This window comes from Trachemys scripta, chromosome 20 (assembly GCF_013100865.1).
Source record: "Trachemys scripta elegans isolate TJP31775 chromosome 20, CAS_Tse_1.0, whole genome shotgun sequence".
NCBI lineage: Eukaryota > Metazoa > Chordata > Testudines > Emydidae > Trachemys > Trachemys scripta.
In genome coordinates this window covers 6801992-6822450 of record NC_048317.1, presented here as the reverse complement: position 1 = coordinate 6822450, position 20459 = coordinate 6801992, and the positions used below count along the sequence as shown (strand labels likewise).

At 46.5% G+C, this 20459-nt stretch overlaps 3 protein-coding genes across 8 annotated transcripts in view; 2 read left to right on the top strand and 1 right to left on the bottom strand.

Annotated features, from left to right (window-relative positions):
* The first annotated feature begins 74 nt into the window (after positions 1-74).
* On the top strand, positions 75-14442 carry DCDC2B (doublecortin domain containing 2B). 4 transcript variants are annotated; one of them, XM_034754232.1, is made up of 12 exons: positions 75-484; positions 1326-1627; positions 3467-3524; positions 4351-4427; positions 6514-6645; positions 7225-7371; positions 8738-8777; positions 9953-10021; positions 10271-10460; positions 11767-11870; positions 12673-12732; positions 14017-14094. In XM_034754232.1, exons 2-12 carry the CDS (start codon positions 1350-1352, stop codon positions 14092-14094), a joined length of 1233 nt encoding a protein of 410 aa, XP_034610123.1. In that variant the 5' UTR covers positions 75-484; positions 1326-1349. The 4 variants fall into 4 exon arrangements, with proteins under 4 accessions (XP_034610123.1, XP_034610126.1, XP_034610125.1 ...); XM_034754231.1 differs by lacking the exon at positions 75-484 and having other exon boundaries at positions 1350-1627; positions 14017-14442; XM_034754235.1 differs by lacking the exon at positions 6514-6645 and having other exon boundaries at positions 75-1627; positions 14017-14442.
* A 295-nt stretch (positions 14443-14737) lies between these two features.
* Positions 14738-20176, bottom strand: TMEM234 (transmembrane protein 234). 3 transcript variants are annotated; one of them, XM_034754243.1, is made up of 6 exons: positions 20077-20175; positions 18007-18158; positions 17500-17566; positions 16634-16726; positions 15369-15475; positions 14738-15083 (listed from the first exon to the last, which is right to left on the bottom strand). In XM_034754243.1, exons 1-5 carry the CDS (start codon positions 20087-20089, stop codon positions 15405-15407), a joined length of 396 nt encoding a protein of 131 aa, XP_034610134.1. In that variant the 5' UTR covers positions 20090-20175; the 3' UTR covers positions 14738-15083; positions 15369-15404. The 3 variants fall into 3 exon arrangements, with proteins under 3 accessions (XP_034610134.1, XP_034610132.1, XP_034610131.1); XM_034754241.1 differs by having other exon boundaries at positions 14738-15475; XM_034754240.1 differs by lacking the exons at positions 14738-15083; positions 15369-15475 and having other exon boundaries at positions 16140-16726; positions 20077-20176.
* EIF3I (eukaryotic translation initiation factor 3 subunit I) overlaps positions 20105-20459 on the top strand; it is an 8897-nt gene continuing 8542 nt past the window's right edge. Inside the window, exon 1 of the mRNA XM_034754236.1 lies at positions 20105-20210. Within this exon, the coding sequence (XP_034610127.1) occupies positions 20208-20210 (3 nt within the window). The 5' untranslated portion in view covers positions 20105-20207. The remainder of the gene's footprint in view (positions 20211-20459) is intronic.

Sequence of the window (20459 nt, the reverse complement as noted above, 5' to 3'; positions counted from 1 at the left end):
TCTTGATCCCACCACCGAGCACAGACGCTATCCAGTGAAAAGTAAAGCAAGCCTAACCTCCGTTGTAGTGCTAGGGATGGGCAGAGGCTATTGCTTCAGGTGACAGAGTACATGCTGAAGGAAAGCTCTCCAGGTGTAACCAGTTCACAATGGAAATAAAGCTCTTGGGTGCATCCTTTAATGCATATGTCTTCCTGGCCAACTGACTTGACTCCATTTAGTACAGACTAGCCCTCTAAACATATGGAGGGGCACTTCAGAATTTGATGGGTCCAGGCAATGTAAACTCAGTGGGCTGGATTCTGGTTCTGAGCTACTAACTTGATCAGGATGAAGGTTTGGCCCTCTGTTCAAGAACAGGAGAGAGGAGCTGTCGCAGGCTGGTATCATCACTTCACCCCCTCTGCAGAGATGGGGAAATCAGTAACTTTGGGAATCAGGCTGATGTCTTGAATCTAGGCTCTCAGCAGTGGAATAGATAGCAGTAAGTATAGCTTTCTTTGGGGTGAAATATTTTTTGAGTGGCTGTCATGCAAGTGAGTGGTGTTTGGCTTGAATTCCTCTGCCAACTGGTCTGCAGTAGTTCAAGCTCCCCCCTAAGTCCTGCCACTATCTTTCTACTGCATGTACTTTTCTGCCCCCCTTACTACAGGAAGCCTGTGGCAGAGCAGGGAATTGAACCTGGGTCTCCCTGGTCATGGGCTAATACCCTAACCACTGGACTATCCTTCCTCTCCTATAGGCCAGCAAGTTAGTTCAGTCCCATAGTCCATTTTGATGATGGTAGCCAGGGAGCTAATTAATGCAGATGGGGGGGGGAGGGGGTTGCATTGTGATGCAGATACTTGTCAACTAGGCACTGCATTGGCACCTACCAAACTCATATCACACAAGCCACTGAGCAGTTATCAGAGAGTAACAACTTTCAGACACCTCCACTCTGGGCTGGATTTGAATCGCCACTGTATAGGTAATCAGTCCTGTCTGCTCTCCTGAGCCGTCCAGTCTCCTGATTTTGGAGCTGTGCTGGGCTGTGAGGGAACTTTTGGTGCTGTTTGTGTGTAGCAGAGGAGAGGTACTGAGGAGCTGTTTGGTTCTCGGTTTGAGTGACTCAGCCTCCAGGCCAGCCCACAAAACTCCCTCCTCTTGCTGGGCCTGCAGCCATGGAAACGGCAAGAGTCCCTTTCAGAACACAGCTCTGAGAAGGGAAAGGGAGCACAAAGGCAGCCAGACAGCAAGGGCTTGTGCTTAGCACAAGGGTCGCTGGGGTTTTCCTCTTCCAGCCTTTGCCCTGCGCTGATCGGCTTGTGTCTCTCTCTGATCAGTGGGGTGGACGTGGCTCAAGAGGAATGAGCTCTAGCACAATAGCTCTGGCCCCTGTGGCCAAGAACGTGATGGTATATCGCAATGGGGACTCCTTCTTCCATGGAAGGAAGTTTGTGGTGAACCAGCGCCAGTTCCAGACCTTTGAAGCGTTTCTGAATGAGGTGACCAGCACCATCCATGCCTCTGTGGCTGTGAGGAACATCTACACCCCCAGGCAGGGCCACCGGGTCACTGAGCTGGAGGAACTGCAGAATGGATGCCCGTATGTGGCAGCTGGCTTTGAGCGGTTCAAAAGGCTAGAGTGAGTAGATCAAACTGTTCTCAAGTCCCGAGACTGAAGTTAAGTGACCTTAGATATCTATCCCCATGTGGCTATTGGGGAAGGAAGAGGTAACTATGCAGCTGAAAACAGACAGCACTTCTGTGTGTGTTATGTTCTGTAGCGAGTTTAAGAGGCAGAGTGTGGAAAGAAATTGGAGACTGAGCGGAGAATGGGGGGTGCATGAGAAATTCATGCAATGTGTTTGATTTGCCATAAATATGGCTGACAGCGCTGAGCTTAGAGTCTCCCCTTATTTTGATTGACAGAGCCAGCTCACCAAGGAGCTCATGCCTGCTCTCGTGCGTGCCTCATTCACCATCAATAAGAACCAGTCTTTATCGAAAGAAAATCTTAGTGTAGCCAGTGGGATGTTAAATTCTTTTGTGCCACACAACTTGTCAGTAATCTTGGTTTTCACTTCCCATCAGATTATCCACCCTTAAAATTAATAGTTGGGGAAGTTCAAGGGACTTTAAATAAGTTTAATATTCAGGATTTTAAAGGGCATGCAACAATCAGCTGTATGTTAGCCTGAAACTGGGAAGGAAGAGATCTGTCCTTTTAATTGCTTCACTCATTGGAATCAGTTGTGAATATTCCTAGATGTGCTGGATGAGACTGGAAATGTGAAAGATCACCTTGATTTACATTATAAGAATAAGAAAATATCTGCAGAAAACTGTGTTCTGGCAGGGTGTTGGTATGAGCTGTGCAGTATTATGTTGCGTTATACACAACTCGGTGTCTTAGGGAGCTCAGTGGGAGTTAGCTGGGGCTGTGCTGTGGGCTTCCATCACAAGTGTCCCTAGAAATGTCTGCCACTGATGCATCATCCCCATTCTACCAGGTTTCTTATGTTCTGCATGGAGCAGGCATTTCCAAACGCGTATTTGTTTTTTAAATGCAGCCTAAACGATAGTGGGCCAGATTCATTCCTGGCATAACGCCTTTGGAGTCAGTGAAGTTTCATGAGGGATGAATTGGACTCAATAGGTAAATATTGTGGAGGAAACTGTCAAGCTGTATTAAAAAAAAAAAAAAAAAAAAGAGAGAACTCCTAGAACTAGAAGGGACCCCGAAAGGTCATTGAGTCCAGCCCCCTGCCTTCACTAGCAGGACCAAGTATTGATTTTGCCCCAGATGCCAGATTGAACTCACAATTCTGAGTTTAACAGGCCAATGCTCAAACCATTGAGCTATCCCTCCCCCCATATTTATTGAGCAACACTGGCCAGTGCTTGGAGTCTTGGGCAATGTCTCACTCAAGGGATGAAACATGATGTTCACCAGAACGTGAAGTTGGCATATGTGGTATCTGGAACTCAGCCTGTTTGGCTGAGAATTGTTTCATTATAACCGTTTTGGTTAGTCTAGCCTTCTGGAGGGCAGATGAGGAGAGAAGTCCAGAAGAAATGATGATTTCCTGCTGATAAGCACTTGGGAAGTGGAGAGTTTTATATACAATGTGACTAGCTGCAGCGTGAATTTAGGCAACACTGTTCTTGACTTCTGCAAATATCTGTATGCCAATCAGCTGAGAAGTGACCAAACCAGTTAACATTGGTACAGTTCTTGCTGGTATTGACCTCTAACGAAGGAAACACTAGACATAATCATCTTGTGATTGTAATCAGTTAAAAACCAGCTATAATTTTGTTCTTGTAGCCTGATCAGTCCACAGTTTCACTTCTATTCATGCTGATGAGACGTAGAATAAGGTATTAAGTTTATTATATACAAATGAAGTTCCCTCCAGGTTAGGATGCTGGAGGTTAGAAGAGATGTGTATTGATAATTTTCTTGCCTCTGTTTTTACAGCTATTTAAACCCCGGAATGAAGCAACTCAGTGGGGGCAGGAAAAAAAATGGGTTGCAGGTGAGTCACAGTGGGAGACAGGTGGTTGCCTTGTTCAAACAGTGAGCAGAATGTAAGGCTTGGTCAGGGATTAGGACACCTGTTCTCTGCTAGTAGCAGGTAGGAGAACTTTGTCAGGAACGACTTTCTACAAGGCATGTTTTTCTCTTCTTCTAACCAATCACTACGTGAGGGCCTGGTGGTGGAGGTGGGGGGGGAGGGGCAGTGTGAGATCTGCCTGGGTATATGACATTCTTCCCAGCATGACTAATGCTGTAGAGAAAGCAGTAGGGGGTGCTCTCCTGCCAATCTCTTCAAAATGTCCACAGCTTGTAAATAAGTTTGTCAGAAACAGCAGCTGGCTGTGGTGGAAATGGGCTGTGGGTGCGCCCCACACCCTATCCCCGTTTAAACATTAATGGAACTGAGAATGTCAATCCTAAACCGAGCAGGGGAGGTACGTGCGCAGAATGCACAGGAGTCAGGAAGAAGTGGGTGTGGGTGACAGGAATAATTGTGGGTGCCTAAGAATGAAGGCCCTGAAAGTGCTTTGGGAGTCAATGGGACATCCCCTGTGTGACTGCCAGCAGACCTGAGCCCTTTGACATTTCATCACCATCATTAGCACTTAGACCTGTACACAGACTTAACCCTGGCAACCTTGGTATGCACCTGGCCTTGCCAACCCATTTGTTGATGTGTGTGTGAGGCTCTCCAGGACTTGCCTGCCAACAAGCTCCACCTAGCAGCAATGAGACCATGCAGCAAGTTAGGAAGTCCAACCTGGCAGGCCGCTCCTAAGCTCTGCGTTTGAGTGACATTTGTGTGTGCTGAATCTGGCCTGTAGATTCGCCCCGTGGTTCCCCAGAAGCTGAACGTGGCAGCGCGATGGCAGAAGCATGTCCACCTACCCTGCGTTATACAGTGAGTGCCTTTTGACTTTTCGCTAAAGTTTCCCTTGGGGACCAGGAGGTCTGGGGAGACTGGAGGCAGAGTCCTTGAGCTCAGGAACTGGGGGAAGCTGGCTTTGGAGGAGTGTATTCCTGCCCCAATCCCGCCCAGAGCTAGTTGCTATTTCTATCTATGCCTCCTTCATTCAGACCAAGCTCCTCCCTGTCAGGACGGAGTCATTCTGTAGAAGTAAAGGACCCCTCCTCTTCAATGACCAGCCCTCTGTAGCTGGATATATTCTGGGCCCTGCTCCTCTAGCCCTGGGTTAAATGAACCTTGCAGCCTTATGTGTGGATTGGTTTTCTACGAGCACAATTGTTTCATCTCCTGAAACAGAACAAGCATGGAAAGCCCCTTAGTACCAGAGTTTCCTGGGCTTTTAACTGATTGGACCAGATACTGATTCAGTGTAAATCCAGTGTAACCACATTGGCTTCAACTGGGTTAACTCTGGATTTACAATAGTGTAAACCGGGAGCACCGTTTGGGCCAATATATGAAGCATTGGCTGTGCATATGGATTATTACAGGCCGAGACCTCACTGTTAAGTTCTGAATCCAGTGTGCTGTGCCTTGGGATGATCTGTCTTGACTGGGAGGAAATTTGTGACACGCTAGCTGGAGATCGCACTATCTGTACGTCTGACCTCAAGAGTCTGGCATTATAGGCCATCTCCAGTCCATTCAAAAGATTCCTGCTGAGATAAGTCTTTGACTGTAGCTCTGACCACGTCACTCCTCGGTTTTGAATCCCTCCACTGACTTCACCTGTTTAAAGTTCAAGCCTCTTCTCCTCATCTTTGAGGCTCTTCGCAACTCTGCCACTCTACTTATCCGCTCTTGTCTCCTCTGCGTCCTCTGCCGACGGTGCCAGCCTTTTTTATTGCTCCCCTCACAACCATCTCTGTGCTTCCTCTCATGCTGCCCCTTGAGCTTGGCATGCTCTCCCCAAGCTGATCCATAAAGCCACCACCCTCCAATCCCTCCTCAAGGCCCACTTCTTCCATGGTGTCTCCAATTAAATGCCCATCTGATAATGGACAGCGGGAGGGGCTCTTGGCTATAATTCATATATATCTTTAAAAGAAAATTTTGATATGTGCACGTGTAAACATTGTCCATATTTTGATGGCCTCCCTTTCCTCCACCCTTCATATATTGTCTGTTCCTGGGGGTAAAAGCGAGATAAGTACATGTGTTGCTTTCCTCTATCATTGCCTTGTTCACTCTGCTCCTATGTTGTCTTCTGTTCCTGCCTCTTTATCTGCTGTTTTAGATCAGGGGTCTCAAAACTCAAGGGTCATCTGTGGCCCGAGATCCTCCCCAGTGTGGCCTGCGGGGCTCCAGCAATTTTGGGTCCAGGTCTCTCCCTTGGCCCTGCCTGCTGCCCCTGGTGCTCCCTCTCTCCCCACCCCCCCCGCATCCCCAGGCGATTTACAATGGCCCGGGGGCCTGTCCACCACTGGCAGCGCAGCGGGGCTGAGCGGCATCTGCCAGCTCGCTCCATGTGTCTGCTGGCCCCTCCCTTCGGCCTCCGTGGTGCCTGGGGGAAGCAGCATGAGGAGGACCCCCGGTCCACCCTGTCTTGGAGCCCCAGGTAAGCGCCACGCCCCCAACCCCCTCCCAGAGCCTGCACCCCAGACCCCTTCCCCCACCCAAACTCCCTCCCAGAGCCTTAGGCAGGTGGGGGGTGGAGTTTTGTGGAGGGTTCTGGGCGGTATGAGTGACATTATTGACCCACTGGAAGATTTGTGGACTGGCACTGGCTCTAAGGTAAATTGAGTTTGAGACCCGTTGGATGATAAACTCCTTGGTGAAGGAACCATCTCATATGTTTGTACAACACCTAGATCCAATCCCGGTTGGGACCCTTCGGCTCTACCACTACGCCCCCAATAATAATGAGCTGTTTAATTTGTGGCTGTTGGAAAGCTACTGGCTTGGATGTGTGGAAAGTTCTAGAGGAGTTGGCTCTTTGTTCATGGGGGTTAGGTGTACAGATACAGGGGACTGGGAACACAGGCTCATCATATATATTTTCTTGGCCCTTTTATTGAAGTGTTTTCCGGAATGGGGATTTGCTGAGCCCCCCTTTCCGACTGCTGCTCTCCAAGAGCACCCTGCAGGAGTGGGACGCCATCCTGGGCCTGCTGACGGAGAAAGCCAACCTGCGCAGTGGAGCTGTTCAAAAGTGGGTATCCATAAGAGGCACTACTGGATTTTCCTTACCTTGTGTCCATCTGTTCTATGCTATGTCCCCTTACGCTGTTTAGTGGTTAGTGCAAGAGGACCGGAAGTCAGGACACCTTGGTTCTAATCCTGTTTCTGCCACTGATGTGCTGTTTGGCTTTGGTACTCAAGTTTTACCTTCTGTAAAATGGGGCTAATACTTACCTCTTGGGGACTTGGTGAGAGTTAATGTTCATTATGCTCCGGTGAGAATAGCTATCAGCAAATCATTATCCTCCTTATATTATGTCGTAAGTGTATGGGGGGAGGGGAATCTTACTGAACAAATATAGTTTACACAGTAAATTAACTTACGCTGAAACACACTGGGCCACGCTCACCATGGTGTAATAACTCCACTGACTTCAGCAGTCCTTCACCAACAGTGAGCTTGGCCCAATCGCTGGCCTGTTTTCTATGTTTGGCTCCCATTTTCTTGATCACAGGGTGTACTTCCACCCAAGCCGGATCATTTGCTGCTCCTCTCTCACCCGCCCCACTCCCATGATTTTTCTAACCCCCTTGCCATCTTCTCCCATAGACTGTGCCAACTGGATGGAGTCCCAGTCTCCAGTGGCGAGGAGTTGGTGAACGGTGAATACTATGTGGCGGTCGGGGTGGAGAAGTACAAAAATCTGCCCTACTTTGAACTGCTGGTGCCTAAGAATTCTGTGCACCGGGCATTACGGTAGGTAGGCAGGTACCTCACCTGTGGCCTAGAGATTGTGCATTATGCTGGTCCTAAGCTTAAAAATAACCTTTATATTTATGCATGGGAGTGAGGAGAGAGGGGGAAATAAGGGAACAAATGACTATTAAGTTACAGGAAGAACTAATCACCCACGTCCCAATTTTCAAAACTGTCTGACTTTTTTGGGTGCCCAGTGTGAGACATGCAGGGGCCTGATTTTCAGAGCTGCTGAGTCGCCTGTAACTCCAAAGCTTTAGGTGTCTCAAATTGGGCACCTAAAACTGGAGATGCTCAAAGTCTGTGACCACCTTTGAAAACTGTGGCTGGAAATAACCCAGAATCACTTCAAAAAGCAATGTCGCAATGTTGAGCCAACTTTCAGCGATGCTCTCCGGGTGTGATGGGAACCAGGCAAAGAGCACTTAAAGGTGTTCACCTGGAAAGATAGGGAGCCCTTCCTCCCCATACCCTGGCAAAAGTGTGCGTTGTCTGAACCTTGGAAACAACTTTAACAGCTTTTATTGAGTTTGCATATCAAATTTCCCAACTTGAAATGGGAAATTTGAACATTTCAACAAATCCATTTCTTTATTATTAGGATTCTGTTGTGAGAGTGTTTGAGGCCTTGGATTAAAATAATCTGAATTATGTTAAAAGTCGGGGTACAAAATTTTTTTTTTTTTTTTTTTAAAGCATTTTAGTGTCAGGGGCTGTTTTTAACACGGACAGCTCCCCCTATGAAAGCCCCGTGCCCAGCACCAGAAAAAGAAGTAGCTTGGCTGATTTTCCCAGTAGTCCTGTGGCATGCGCCAAAGAACAGTTGTCAGTTGGGAATCGCTGCAGATTTGACTGGTCTGGGATTGGCAATGGGATAGATCCTTCCACCTCTAGGATGGTGCTTCAAATCTAGCCTAGGTCAGCAGTGACTAAAGAGCTTTTTTCTTTTAATCACCTGCAGGCTGTTTAGTGGCTTGTGTGAAATGAGTGGTGGGTATTGATTCAGTTTAGAGTCAAACAGCTCTTCACAAGCATCACGAATTCTCATTCATGCGGGTCGTCTCCACAGAGCAGTCCAGGATTGACTAGGTCATGGAGACAGCTCCCTGCTCAGGTTCGGGCTGAGGCACACTGGAGGGGGAGCCTGCACTGATGCTATCTGCACTCTGCCTGCTCTGAGAAAAGAGACCTCCAGAGCTGTCAATCCAGCACCTTTCACTAGCACTGCACTCGCTTGTGAATGTGGAAAAGGGGGAAAAAAAAATGCCAGGGTGAATATTTGTGCCTGCGCATCCCATGGACGCACACGCTGTCTCTGAATATGTTGGATCTCAACATGCTGAGATTTGGTTTTTTTGTGTTTCAGGAACCATCCAAATAACAGACGCAGGATCCACAATCAGGGGGTAGGTAGCTCAGCCTGCGTGGGCTGCTCCATTTACACTACAGACCAGCCGTCAAGCTGGTTTAGACATAAATCTGTACACAGTGGACACATGTAAATGGATGCAGCAGAAAAGCTGCCCCCAGCACCGATTCTGATACAATATCCTCTGGATGTGAGCAACGGGACCTGGCTGGAAATGCCCATCTTTGCTTCATGTCTCTCTGTTTAAAGCAATAGCGGGGTTCTCCTCAGCTGCCCTGTGAAGGCACCCTACGTGCCTGCTCTTTATAGTATAATAATAACTGGCTGAGCTTGTGAGGCCTTTATATCAACTCGATGGCATTTTTCTGTTTGGACATGCCAGCTAATAATACCGCTCGTTTTAGCTCTGTCTCAGCTGAGTTTAAAATGTTGACAATCCTGAACGGGGGAGAGAAGATGAAAGAAAGAGAGAATCAGAATGGTGGGGGACTGGGTAGCCGTGACACGGGGGAAGAATGGGGTTGCACACAGAACCTCTGTCGGGGGCAGAGGGAGAAGTGGAGGGGGCTGCAGGGAGTCCCTGAAATAGAGGAGGGTGGCAATGGGGAGAACGGAGGGATGCAAGGAGCACCTGGTGTGTGCAGTAAGCTCAGAAGCAACCAAGTACGCAGCCCCCTAGTAAGATCGTAAAGTACGCAGCCCCCGTTCGTAGATCGTAATGTTTTGCCGTGGCGTATTATCTCCATCCGACAGAAGCTACTCCAGAGCAGGCCTTAAACACCCCCCTTCTTTCCTAATTTTGGAACCTTGATGTTGACTTCTTCGGATCTTATTTTCTGATGGTCCTGATTGTGGCTTCCTTTCCTCCAGTATGCCAGTGACCAGCAGGAGACATTTGTGTAGCCAATGACCATCTGGTTCTCCCTTCTGTCGCACGGTGCCCCATAGAGCTGGCTTGCAAATTTGGGCTTGTGCCCTTCTTTTTGTCACTTCGTGATCAATAAAGGCAGCTGTTCTGAGACTCCATCTTGGAATGGACAGGAGAGAGTTCTTGTAGGAAGTGGTCCTACAGGGATCTCTGCTACAGGCGCTGGGGCGAGCTGGGCACTCCACTGAAAACCAACTGTCCCAACAAGTCCAGGCTGCCATGTCCTTTTTGAGGGGTGTCTGTCTTGTTACATTTGTTGAAACATTTCCTGTTCTTGTTCTTAGTTTGGTAAAAGCTATGCCACCTCCCAGGATGGAGCTAGCGACTCGGCCCTCATTGATCCACCTCAGCAGGTAATGAATATAGCAAGCACTGGGTGTGACCCATTATAGTTAAGCTGCATAGTAGTTTGCATTAAAACCTTGTTTTCAGAACTGGTATCATATGGGATCCTGCCAGTCAGCTCTGAGGTGTGCTGGTGGGGCCATATTGGGCAGATGGCCTAGTGTCTCTATAACTAGTGCTGTAGAATCAGTCCCTCATTCTCACAAGCCCTAGGTTAAGAAACAAACTAAGGAAGTTATTGTGAATGTTAATTTCAGCCGGACTATCGCAGGGTGCAGTCCACGGGAGCTGCAGAGAAAGACAAGACCCCCGTTCCTTCTCCAGCAGTGCGCAGACAAGCCGGGAAATATCCACGCAAAGAGGAAGAGTCCGTTTTCCACGCTAAGCCTGTCCGTGCAGGGCAAAACAGGATGAATAACAGGAACATGCAACACTGGCCTGACGAAGGTAAAGAACATCGCTATGGATGTTCAGGAATGACGGGGAATGGCCTTAATTTGATGCTAAGGGAGCAGTCTGTCTAACTCCGAGGTGCTAAAGGGGAACAGTCGCTAGTGTATCTCCTAACTGCTGTGGTAATTCCATTCCTTCCCCTTCTCAACAAATACGCCATGAATGAAACTTTCTTGAGACCTGAGTTGTCATGAAGCTGAGATACTGAACTCTGTCTGGAGTTGCCTTGAGCTGCACCCCGCTATATCTGTTGGGGCAATAATTAAAGAGCATAAAAGGTGAAAAGCAAAGATGCGTCTGAACGCCTAGCAGCAACCCAGGGAAGGAACTGTGTGGTGGATGTGGAGCTGCTCGGCAATAACTTACGAATCCTTTATGTTGACCTGATTATCTGGATGTTTACTGTGTGACTATATTGGTTTAGTTTACTAGGGGGCTGCAAGGAAAACAAGCAGGAAGGAAACACAGTGGTTCAAGATAAGACACCAACCCCCCTTAGTAAACACCTGAGGTTTGTTAAGAGACAATGCCAGGATGGGAAAAGCCTGGGAATTAGAGATCAAAAGCACTATAGGAGTTTAAAAAGGAACTCACTCTCTCAGGAGGGGAAGGAGTTGTTTGGGGAAACCAGACTGACATAGGCTCCTCTGGGGCGTCAGGAGTAGTTAGCCTGCCTTGGTTACCGTCCGGGGATGGTAAGCGTATAGGTAAGATAGACTGATGTCTTAAAATCATTTTTCTCTAAGTGCTTTATTCCTACTGTTAAACAATACATTGGTTTAAGAAGGCTGTATGATGACTCTATTCACCATTGGTCACAGATTCCCGAAAGGAAGAACCGCAGGTACCAAACCCAGTTGGACCTGCTGGGTCAGCATGGTCCGTGCCCAGGCTTGGTCTAAGAGTGGGAGAAATGTAGGATTCCACCCCAGGAGAGATGAAGGCATGAGGTCTAACAGGGCAGGAGGGGTAGTCCGGGAGACATAGAAAGGGGACAGAGGTGCAGCTCACCCTGTAACTGTGTCAGGAACGTTTTTTAAATGAGATTTTTTTTTTAACGTGTCGGCATCTCTTTAATGAACCAACCTAATGTTCTTAATTGGATTTGCTGTATAAAATCAAACTCTAAACATGGTTAACAGCTTAGTAATGCTATTTCTTCGATGCCAGCAACATGGCAGGCGGTGATGAAAGGCCCCCAGAAACGCTAGACTGGACCTAGCCATTCCTATAGCTTAAGCTGCACTAAGTCACATCTAGTGTCTGTGATACTCTCTTAAGATCTTTCTTCTCCTCACAGAAGAGGGAAGTGTCTATAAAGTAAAAGACCCGAGAAAGGAGATGCGCGGTGCCCGGGAAGTAATGGAGGATGAATACACAAAGCTGGAGCTACCTGTTGATCAGGTATGAGGTATAACTCTTTCTAGTAAATTACTAAAAGGCTTTTTTCTCTCCTGCGTTACTAACTGTCCGGGAGCTCAGGCTGCTGCTGTGAGAGACAAGTAGTTTCCCACTGGAGTCCATGGAAGTTACTCGTATCTTGCAGCAGGAGAACCGGGCCCCAGGAGACGAGCCTTCCAGGGATACTGTCTCGTCAAAACTTTCCTTTTAATGTTGAGAAACAAAACCATCTAGAGCTATTGGAGACTCCTCTCTGCAATACAAGCTATGTAATGGTAAATATTCCAGATTCCCGGGAATCTGAGAACCCGTTTGATGAATCATTAGTCTAGCAATGGCCTAAGTAGCTTCTTCCGTTTTATAACTTCTTTTAAGTCACATTCTCTTCTTCGCTATTTTATTGGTGCCACCACAATTTCCCTCTTCTGAATGTGTGAAAGTGGAAATAACCACAGGGGGGGATTGGATGTATTTATTTCAGCTGTTTAACATCTATAGAAGTTATCCTGGAGGTGTTTGTGTGGCTAGAGCCCTGCAAATCTGTTGTTGTGGATCAGATGCGGATACGAATTTTGTATCCGCGCAGGGTTCTAAATATAGGATCTCAAAGGCAGGGAATCAGCTGTCTGCATCTCATAGCCTATGAGGCTGCTTCCCCACCTTCCAGATCCTATATCCCCCTCACCCGCATACAGAGAGTTGATTCTCGAGATGGCCTTTCTACAGGGCTGTAAGAGTCATAAATTCTCCAGCAGAGTGGAGACCTGGAGATAAGATTTTTGTCCTTATTTTCTCCCTTCTCCAGAGAGCTGCAGAGACTGTGGAAGAAGTTATACCAAAAAACAAAATGACTCCTCACAGCAAGGTACTGCTAAACAGTCCAGTATACTTGTAGAGTGGGTGTGTTAGACGGAGTGTGTGAAAGTGAACCAGTTAAGATTAGATATCTAAGACACAACTGGCTTTAATTTAACAGGAAGGCACTCAGTACAAATCTGCAATTCCCTAATTGTGATTTATAAAACAGCTGATACAATAAACTCTTCAAATCAAAATAACTGCACACAATATCCGGGGAATGCTATGCCACTTACTGTGTGATAGTGTCTCACCTTGTGTAACTGTAGTTGTGGTTACAAATCTTCACTATAAAAACCTCTTTATCAGAGGCTTAGATTTCAAATGTTTAAAAGATTGACAGCTGAAACTTGGTATCCTCCAAGGGTGGATGTTTGGCCTCTGCACCTGAATGTCACCACCTTCAGCGGCCCTAATTTTTAATACTATAATGCAGCCTGTTAAGCTACTGGGATCCTGATGGTGCTGGGACCAGGTTTCTGCAGGTTGCACCTCTATTAAATATAGAAGCAGAAGTATTTTATTTCATATAAATTAGGCATTGCCAGGGGTGCTTTTAGACATGTGAAGTATGGATGCTGGTGACACACACAAAATCAGCTGCTCAACACATTTGTAACAAATCTCTTCAATCACTTAACAGCATTGATCTGAACATTTTCTTTTGCAATGAAAAATCCCAGTTTTTTGGGGGGGAGGGAGGGCAGTTAAAGGTCCCTGCTCTTGGGGGGGCAATAACTTTTCTTATACCAGTTTTCATAAAAATTTCTAGCGTTAATGCATTTTGTCCCACTGCATATTTTGGGACTGTTCCTGTTCCCTTTTAAGATCAAAGGTAAAATTCAGACTTACATTGGAGCAGTTCCTAGCTAAAGTCAGAATTACCTAATGGAGCTCTCTGCCCTCTGGGATGAATTTGGATCCTTGCATTCTGTATTTACTTCAGAGGCTGGGGCAGCATTTCTTTGTCTGCAAAGAGTACCCTGCTGCCTCCTGCAAATGCTGATGTTGGTTTAATTGGCCTTTCATCCACAGACCTCAAATTGCTATACAAACACTTATTATTTGAGCCACATAGCCTTCCTGTGCTGTAGGCAAGAATCACTAGGCCTATTTTAAAGGTGTTTAGACTGAGGCATGCAGAAGTCCGCGGTCATATAGCAAGGCCATGGCATAGCTGGGAACAGTACCCAGAAATTCTTAATGCTAAACCCTGGCTGTAACCACTATACAACACCACACTGGTTACATTACAAGTTATTTGTATTGTTTTGTCTTTAAATGGGAAAAGGTTGGGAGCACTGACAGATCGCGGAAGGCCTTGACGATGCGAAATTACGCCAATGACTCAGAGGAGGAAGAGAACTGAAAGAGCCATTTCTCTGACGGTGTGAAGCTCTGAAGAGTTTATGAAGTGACTGTGATGAAATGGAGACCAAGTTAGCTTTACTCTCTGTGCAGTGGTCGATAACATAAGCACCTTGATCAAATCCAAGGACTTTTAAAAATGTTTGTTTTAAACAATAAGAATGCCTTCATTATCTGGGCTTTGTAAAGCAGGCTTCAGGTGAACAATGAGTCCGATACATTCATAATATATTTTTTAAAATATAAATTTAATATAAACCCTTTTTTTTTTCCCTTTCTTGGGGAAGGTGCTTTGGGAAGAAGATGGGAAATGCCTGGGCCTACATTTTTTTAATTTCAACAGTCAAGGAGCTGGTTTGTATCTGAAATGGGGGGAAGCAAATAATTTTTACTGTATAGAATAAGTTTTACTCTACCATGAAAGGGGAGTCCTTCCAAACACCTCTGCAGCTGAGAGACTAGCTGGGTTCTCAGTTAAGTAGTAAGTCTCAATCCGGGAGGGACATTGGCTCAGAACATTTGGTAGTAATTTATTATCCAGTAAGTGCTGAACAAGACAAGTTAAGGATAGTCCCTGCTCTGAAGAGCTTACAGTAAGAAGCACACACAGAAGAAAAGACATTCTGGAAAAACTGAGAAGGAGATAAGTATGAACCATTTAGTTTATTCAGCCTTTGTGTTCTAGAAATACTGTGATGTAGCAATTAGAGTATAGGAGGGAGTCTTAGTGCGGTAGCTTCCTCTGTAAATAAGCTTGGTGAACCATTTTCTGCTGTCCTGTGTCAAATATTCCCCTGATATATGAATTTTTTTTTTTTCAAATTCTAAAATGTACTATCTAGTGATGAGATGACCTTCAACTCTGCAACCTGGTTGTTTACATTTTTTTACATAGTAAACTGTGGTTCCAAATCCCTCACTGTGTGGGTGGAGATGTACAATAAAGGGAGATTACACCATGGACTCCAACAGTATGGAACTTTGGGAGACCTAGAAGGGAGGTCAGAGGAAGATCAGGACACTAATTTTTTGCATAGGATTCTGTACCTAAATAAAGTAATGGGGACTCAAACCCCAAATCTTCGAGGCTTAGTGTCCCAAAAGAACAAGACCCCAACCTTGAAAAGGCAAAGAGACTCCAACAACTGTTTTCAGAAATCTTCTTCTTTAGGTATCAAAATTCACCTCCACATTGCCTTGGTTCTAGACCACACCGCTCGTGGCTGATTTGGGTCCAGAGAGGCAGGGATACCCATCCCCAAACAATGGCATTACCTTCTGCACATTCTTTCTTCTTCCACTCTGTGTTTCTCACTCGTTCACGGAACCAGCTATACATAGAGCAACTCCCAAGATAGTAAGCAGCATTCCTACCACGGCTCCTAAGGAGACAGGACATACAAAAATGGGAGGAATCATGAGCACTCACCACTAATCAGTTAGGCCTTGTCCTCTATTCAAATGCTACAGTGATGATGTGGTCTGACTGGCTAGATGGAGAGGATCAGAAACATGCTAGTTCCAGATGAATTTCAGCAGTGTTGTTAATAGCAGGTTCTAAGACACTTTTCCTCATGTCTGTGCAGAGATTTATTTTTTTAAACTATTAACTATATTATAAAACTACCATGGACAACATAGCTCTAGAGCATAGTTCTTAGGAAAATAGTCCTTGTTTGCTCGAGTCAGGGAAACCTTGTTAACACTGTACTAACAATAGCTGTGTTTAAAGACAAATGTAGCTATTAGCATGGGCCTATGGAGCTGGACTTCATCCCAGTCAGTTACAAACAGTCTCAAACGTGCAGCCATTTTATGAAGTTATCTAGTGTCAGACAGTGGACTGAGGGAGGGGGTGAGGAAGAAGAATCTTCATTGGTATTTTAGGTTTTTATAGAATATCTTTCTTGGCCTAGAGGGGTGTTCACCAGTTCTGTTCTGCTCACGTGTCTTTATTGTGTAAAGGCCTGAACCTGAGGTACGCGTACCCTTAACTTCCATTGACTTGAAGTGTACAGGATGGCTCTAAATCTACAGATTTCAACGATGATCCTAGAAAGCTGAATAAGCTGTTATTGGAACAAAATGCCATCACGCTTTCAATTTGCTTGGTTTCTTCCCTCACCAGGACAACATTCTTACCTTCTGCAGCTTACCCACAGTGTAGCTCCTTAATGTAAAAATATTAAGTTACTACTAGCAGAGTAGAGTTGTCCAAAACCTAGTTTCAAATCCCTCTGTGAGACAACAGCAACTGATGATCACACACAGACTAGTGCTATCTTATATCCATCCATGAGAAGGTAGGATGAACCAGATCATCACTCTGTACACATCTAGGGGAGGGGTCCTCAATAAATCCATCCCCAACTATGATAAGATGAACTATTTAACTAACCACACATCTTGCCCCTAGAATTACATGATCTAGCTAGACCTCACACCAAACAATGATAATCTAGATGTTCAAGGTATGGTGCTGAATGCCAAGCTGTGTGCAGAGCACATATATAAAAGCATTGCACTGAAGTATGACTTACTTTTACCACCAATGTCTTCCCCAAGAATCTTCCCAGTTACGACTGTGACTATCAAAGCCAGAGAGTTACAGAGGGGCACCGCCAGGGACAGGTCTGAAATTGAACAGGGAATGTTGACATGGTTAGTTAAAAACAGTTTAAAAACTAAACCTTGTAAAAATCACTTTCTCATGACCAATGCAAAACTGCTCTATCCTGTTATGTGTAGGCTTGGAAGGCTTAGATTTTTGTTGGTAAACATTGATTTCACTGTACACACAAACCAACAAAATAAAAAATGGAGATATCCTATCTCCTAGAACTGGACAGGACCTTGCAAGGTCATTGAGTCCAGCCCCCTGCCTTCACTAGCAGGACCAAGTACTGATTTTGCCCCGATCCCTAAATGGCCCCCTCAAGGATTGAACTCACAACCCTGGGTTTAGCAGGCCAATGCTCAAACCATTGAGCTATCCCTCCCCCATTATTTACAGAAATTTACAGATAGGCAAAGTGAGAAAAATGCTGCTTGAGAACTTATTATATTTTAAGGAAATTTACTTTGTATATTTTAACATGTGATGTGACCATTTTTGTGTTTTAATGATTATACATATTTAATTTTTTGCATCTCAATAGCTGTCATTAAATAATGGCCATGCCCCTCCCCATAATTTCTTGCAACTTTGAAAATGTAAATTGATAAAAATACAAAAAATGTTTACTAATAAACGTTGATATGTCAAAATTAAAAAAAAAAATACATTCTGCCAAGCCTCGATATGTGTAATTGATTTCTTGGCTGGGCCACAGAACTTCTCAAGGATGAAATTGTCTATCCAGCCCCAGCTATCCCACTACACTGAAACGTAATAGCAAGGACTAACCTGTGGATGCCAATGTGAGATAGTAGATTATTGATCCACACTGATTAAACAGAAATGGCATCATGTACTACAAGGAAAACACAACATATTCAGTCACTGCACATGAAACGACCATATCCACAGCATGAATGTTATGTGAGGACATTAAGCTAGTTGTTAGAGTGGGGGAATAGGAGCCAGGACTCATTTGTTCTGTTCCTCACTCTAGAAGGAAGTGTGGTCTAGCAGTTAAATCACAGGGCTCTGTTTATGGTTGTGCCCCTGACTCCTTGTGTAAAGTGCTTTGAAATCCTCATGGGAAAAGTGGTACCATATGCAAGATAAATGGACTATCACAAAGGATAAAAATCAACTTTCCAATAAAAACCATCAAGCTCATAGCAGATATAATTAAATGGTCAAGAAAATTAATGTTAAAGCCAGATTAAGCCCCAGACATTCAACACAATCTCCATCCAGGAGGCCCCCTTGGCACTACCTGAATTGGTTTGGAGGGGGTTCTAATACCTTATAATTGAGGCACAGGAATTTCATCTCTGCAAGCAGCTGCAGCACCCGGTTCCTTTGCTTCACCTTCTCCATTCCCTCTGTCCCGGTCTTCAAAAATGGGTTTGTTCCTCCCCACAGAATAGCCACTAGGACCAGTGCAGACACTTCCCCTGCAACACAATCACAAATCACCACAGTTCAGGGATTATTTGGGTCCTGTAATATGAGTTTCTCACTTTAGTTCTTCCATTATCCCAACTCAATGGCTGCATGTAGTGGAGGGTGGAACCTGCCATTTGCTCTGTGACTAATCTTGTGTTCTGAACATCAAGCCTGCGTCTGCCACTGTGACCATCACAAATTCCTTCACTTTTCCCCTCTCTCCTCCTGTGTTAAAAGCCCAATTGTGGAAAGGGCCCAGTACCCAGAACTCCTGTTCTACCCTCTCTCACCCTTACTGCTCTAACTTAATGCACTCCCACCTGTTTGGAACAGTCTCTCACTCCATGTGTGTCAAACTATCGAATCCTCCTTTAAATCTCACTTCTTCCACAAAGCCTCTTATGCAATGATCTTACCAACCAACTCTCACAAAAGAACTATTGTTCCCAGCATAGTATTTGTCTGAGGTTTGGGTGACCAGAGAGTAAGTGCGAAAAACTGGGACGGGTGGGGTGTAATAAGAGCCTATATAAGAAAAAGACCCTAAAATCGGGACATCTGGTCACCCTGAGGTCGACTATAAGCCCCTACATGTAGGGGCCTTTGCTTACGATGTCTTCTCTAATGTAGCAAGTACATTTAGTGCATAACAGTGTTATTAACATAGTGTTATTTAGTAAATAACAATCAACTTTAATGATGTTGTGACCAGTTCCAGTACAATAAATGCAACCCAATCATCATATTTGCAAAGCACTAAAGAATGAAAGATGTTAAACAGTTCTGAGCTTTTATGGTGCATTATGTACTATTTTAGAATAGTGCAAAACACTGAACAGTCCTGTTTGAATGCTGCTGACAGTGCAGTATTTTGCAATAAATGTTACTGTGTAATGTTCACGCAGGTTTATTACACACATTTAGTTGTGCTGCAGTTCTTTTTCTGTCCATATACTATTGAAGATTATTCCAGTCCATGAAAGCAGGTTAAATAAATTATCAGTGAGAAAGCTGGGCTCTACATTACTTTATGGGTCTTGTTAGCAGTGTGCTGTGGCCCAGTCAGTGCTGGGCCACAGTGAGATGTACTGGCACCAAACACAAATCAGTTTACATTTTTGGCACTCCCCCCATGCCACCAGCCTGGAACCGTGCGGCATTTGTGCTTTGGACGTAGGGTGACCAGATAGCAAGCGTAAAAAATCGGGACAGGCGGTTGGGGGAGGTGGGGGGGAGAGGTAATAGGTGCCTATATATGAAAAAAAAAAAAAAAAATCAGGACATCTGGTCATCCTATTTGGAGCACAACCTGCAGAGTGTGGTGAGCAAAAGGGAGTTGAGCAGCTTTAATAAACCTGGCTACATGATGTCCTGGGAGGTGATGTCCTGGGAGGCAGCTGCCACCCGCCCAATAAACAACTGGGCGTGTTTGTGTATACAAGGCCAGTGAAGCGACTGTCTTAGGCCCTCCTGTGGTCCCATTACAGATGGGAAACCTTGTCAACCCCATACGGTGGCGGGGAACTGCCTGCTTTCCCCTTCCTACGTGGAGCCCCCCCCGCACTTGGGAACCCGCTGACTATCCTCTTCCCCTGCACCCCTAACACTGAGGACACCCTGAACCTCACCTGCCCCAGTGGGGAGCCCCCAACAATGGAAATCCCCTTCCCCTGGGCCCACACCACGGGGACCGTCTAGCACAGACAGCCCCCTGCGGGGCCCGCTCCCTTCTCCCAGCAAAGACGCCCCTGTGCCCCGCCCCGCCCCCAGCTATGGAAGCCCCCCCTCGCCCGTGCCCCACTCGGGGGGGGGCTTCCCCTTGGGCCCCACCCCTCCCCCTGTACCACCCGGGGGGGGGACCCTCTCCCCGGGCAGGGCGAACCCAGCCCTGTCCTGGGGGGGTGACCCCGGAAGCGGGAAACTCACCCCCAGAGGCCATGGCGGCGCCTGTTCACTTCCGGCCAGGCCGCGCCCCCTGACCCGGATGTGGTTCCGCCCCCTTCCCTTCCCTTCACGCGGAGCGCTGCGCAGGCTGCTGCCGGGGCTGAGCAGTCGCCATGGTGAGTGCGGGGCCGGGAGGCCTCCTGGGCCCGGCGGGAAGGGGGGGGCCCTTGGGCGGGGAGACCAGGCTGCGGGAGGCGGCTCTGTGGGGAGTGAGGAGTTCACCCTTTTCCCTCCCCGCGGTGTCCTGCCCCCCCCCCCCGCGGGGCCCGGAGCCCCTCCCCGCGGTGTTACTGCCCCCCCCCTTTCTTCCCCCCCCCCGCCGGGCCCGGAGCCCCTCCCCGCGGTGTCACTGCCCTCCCCCCCAT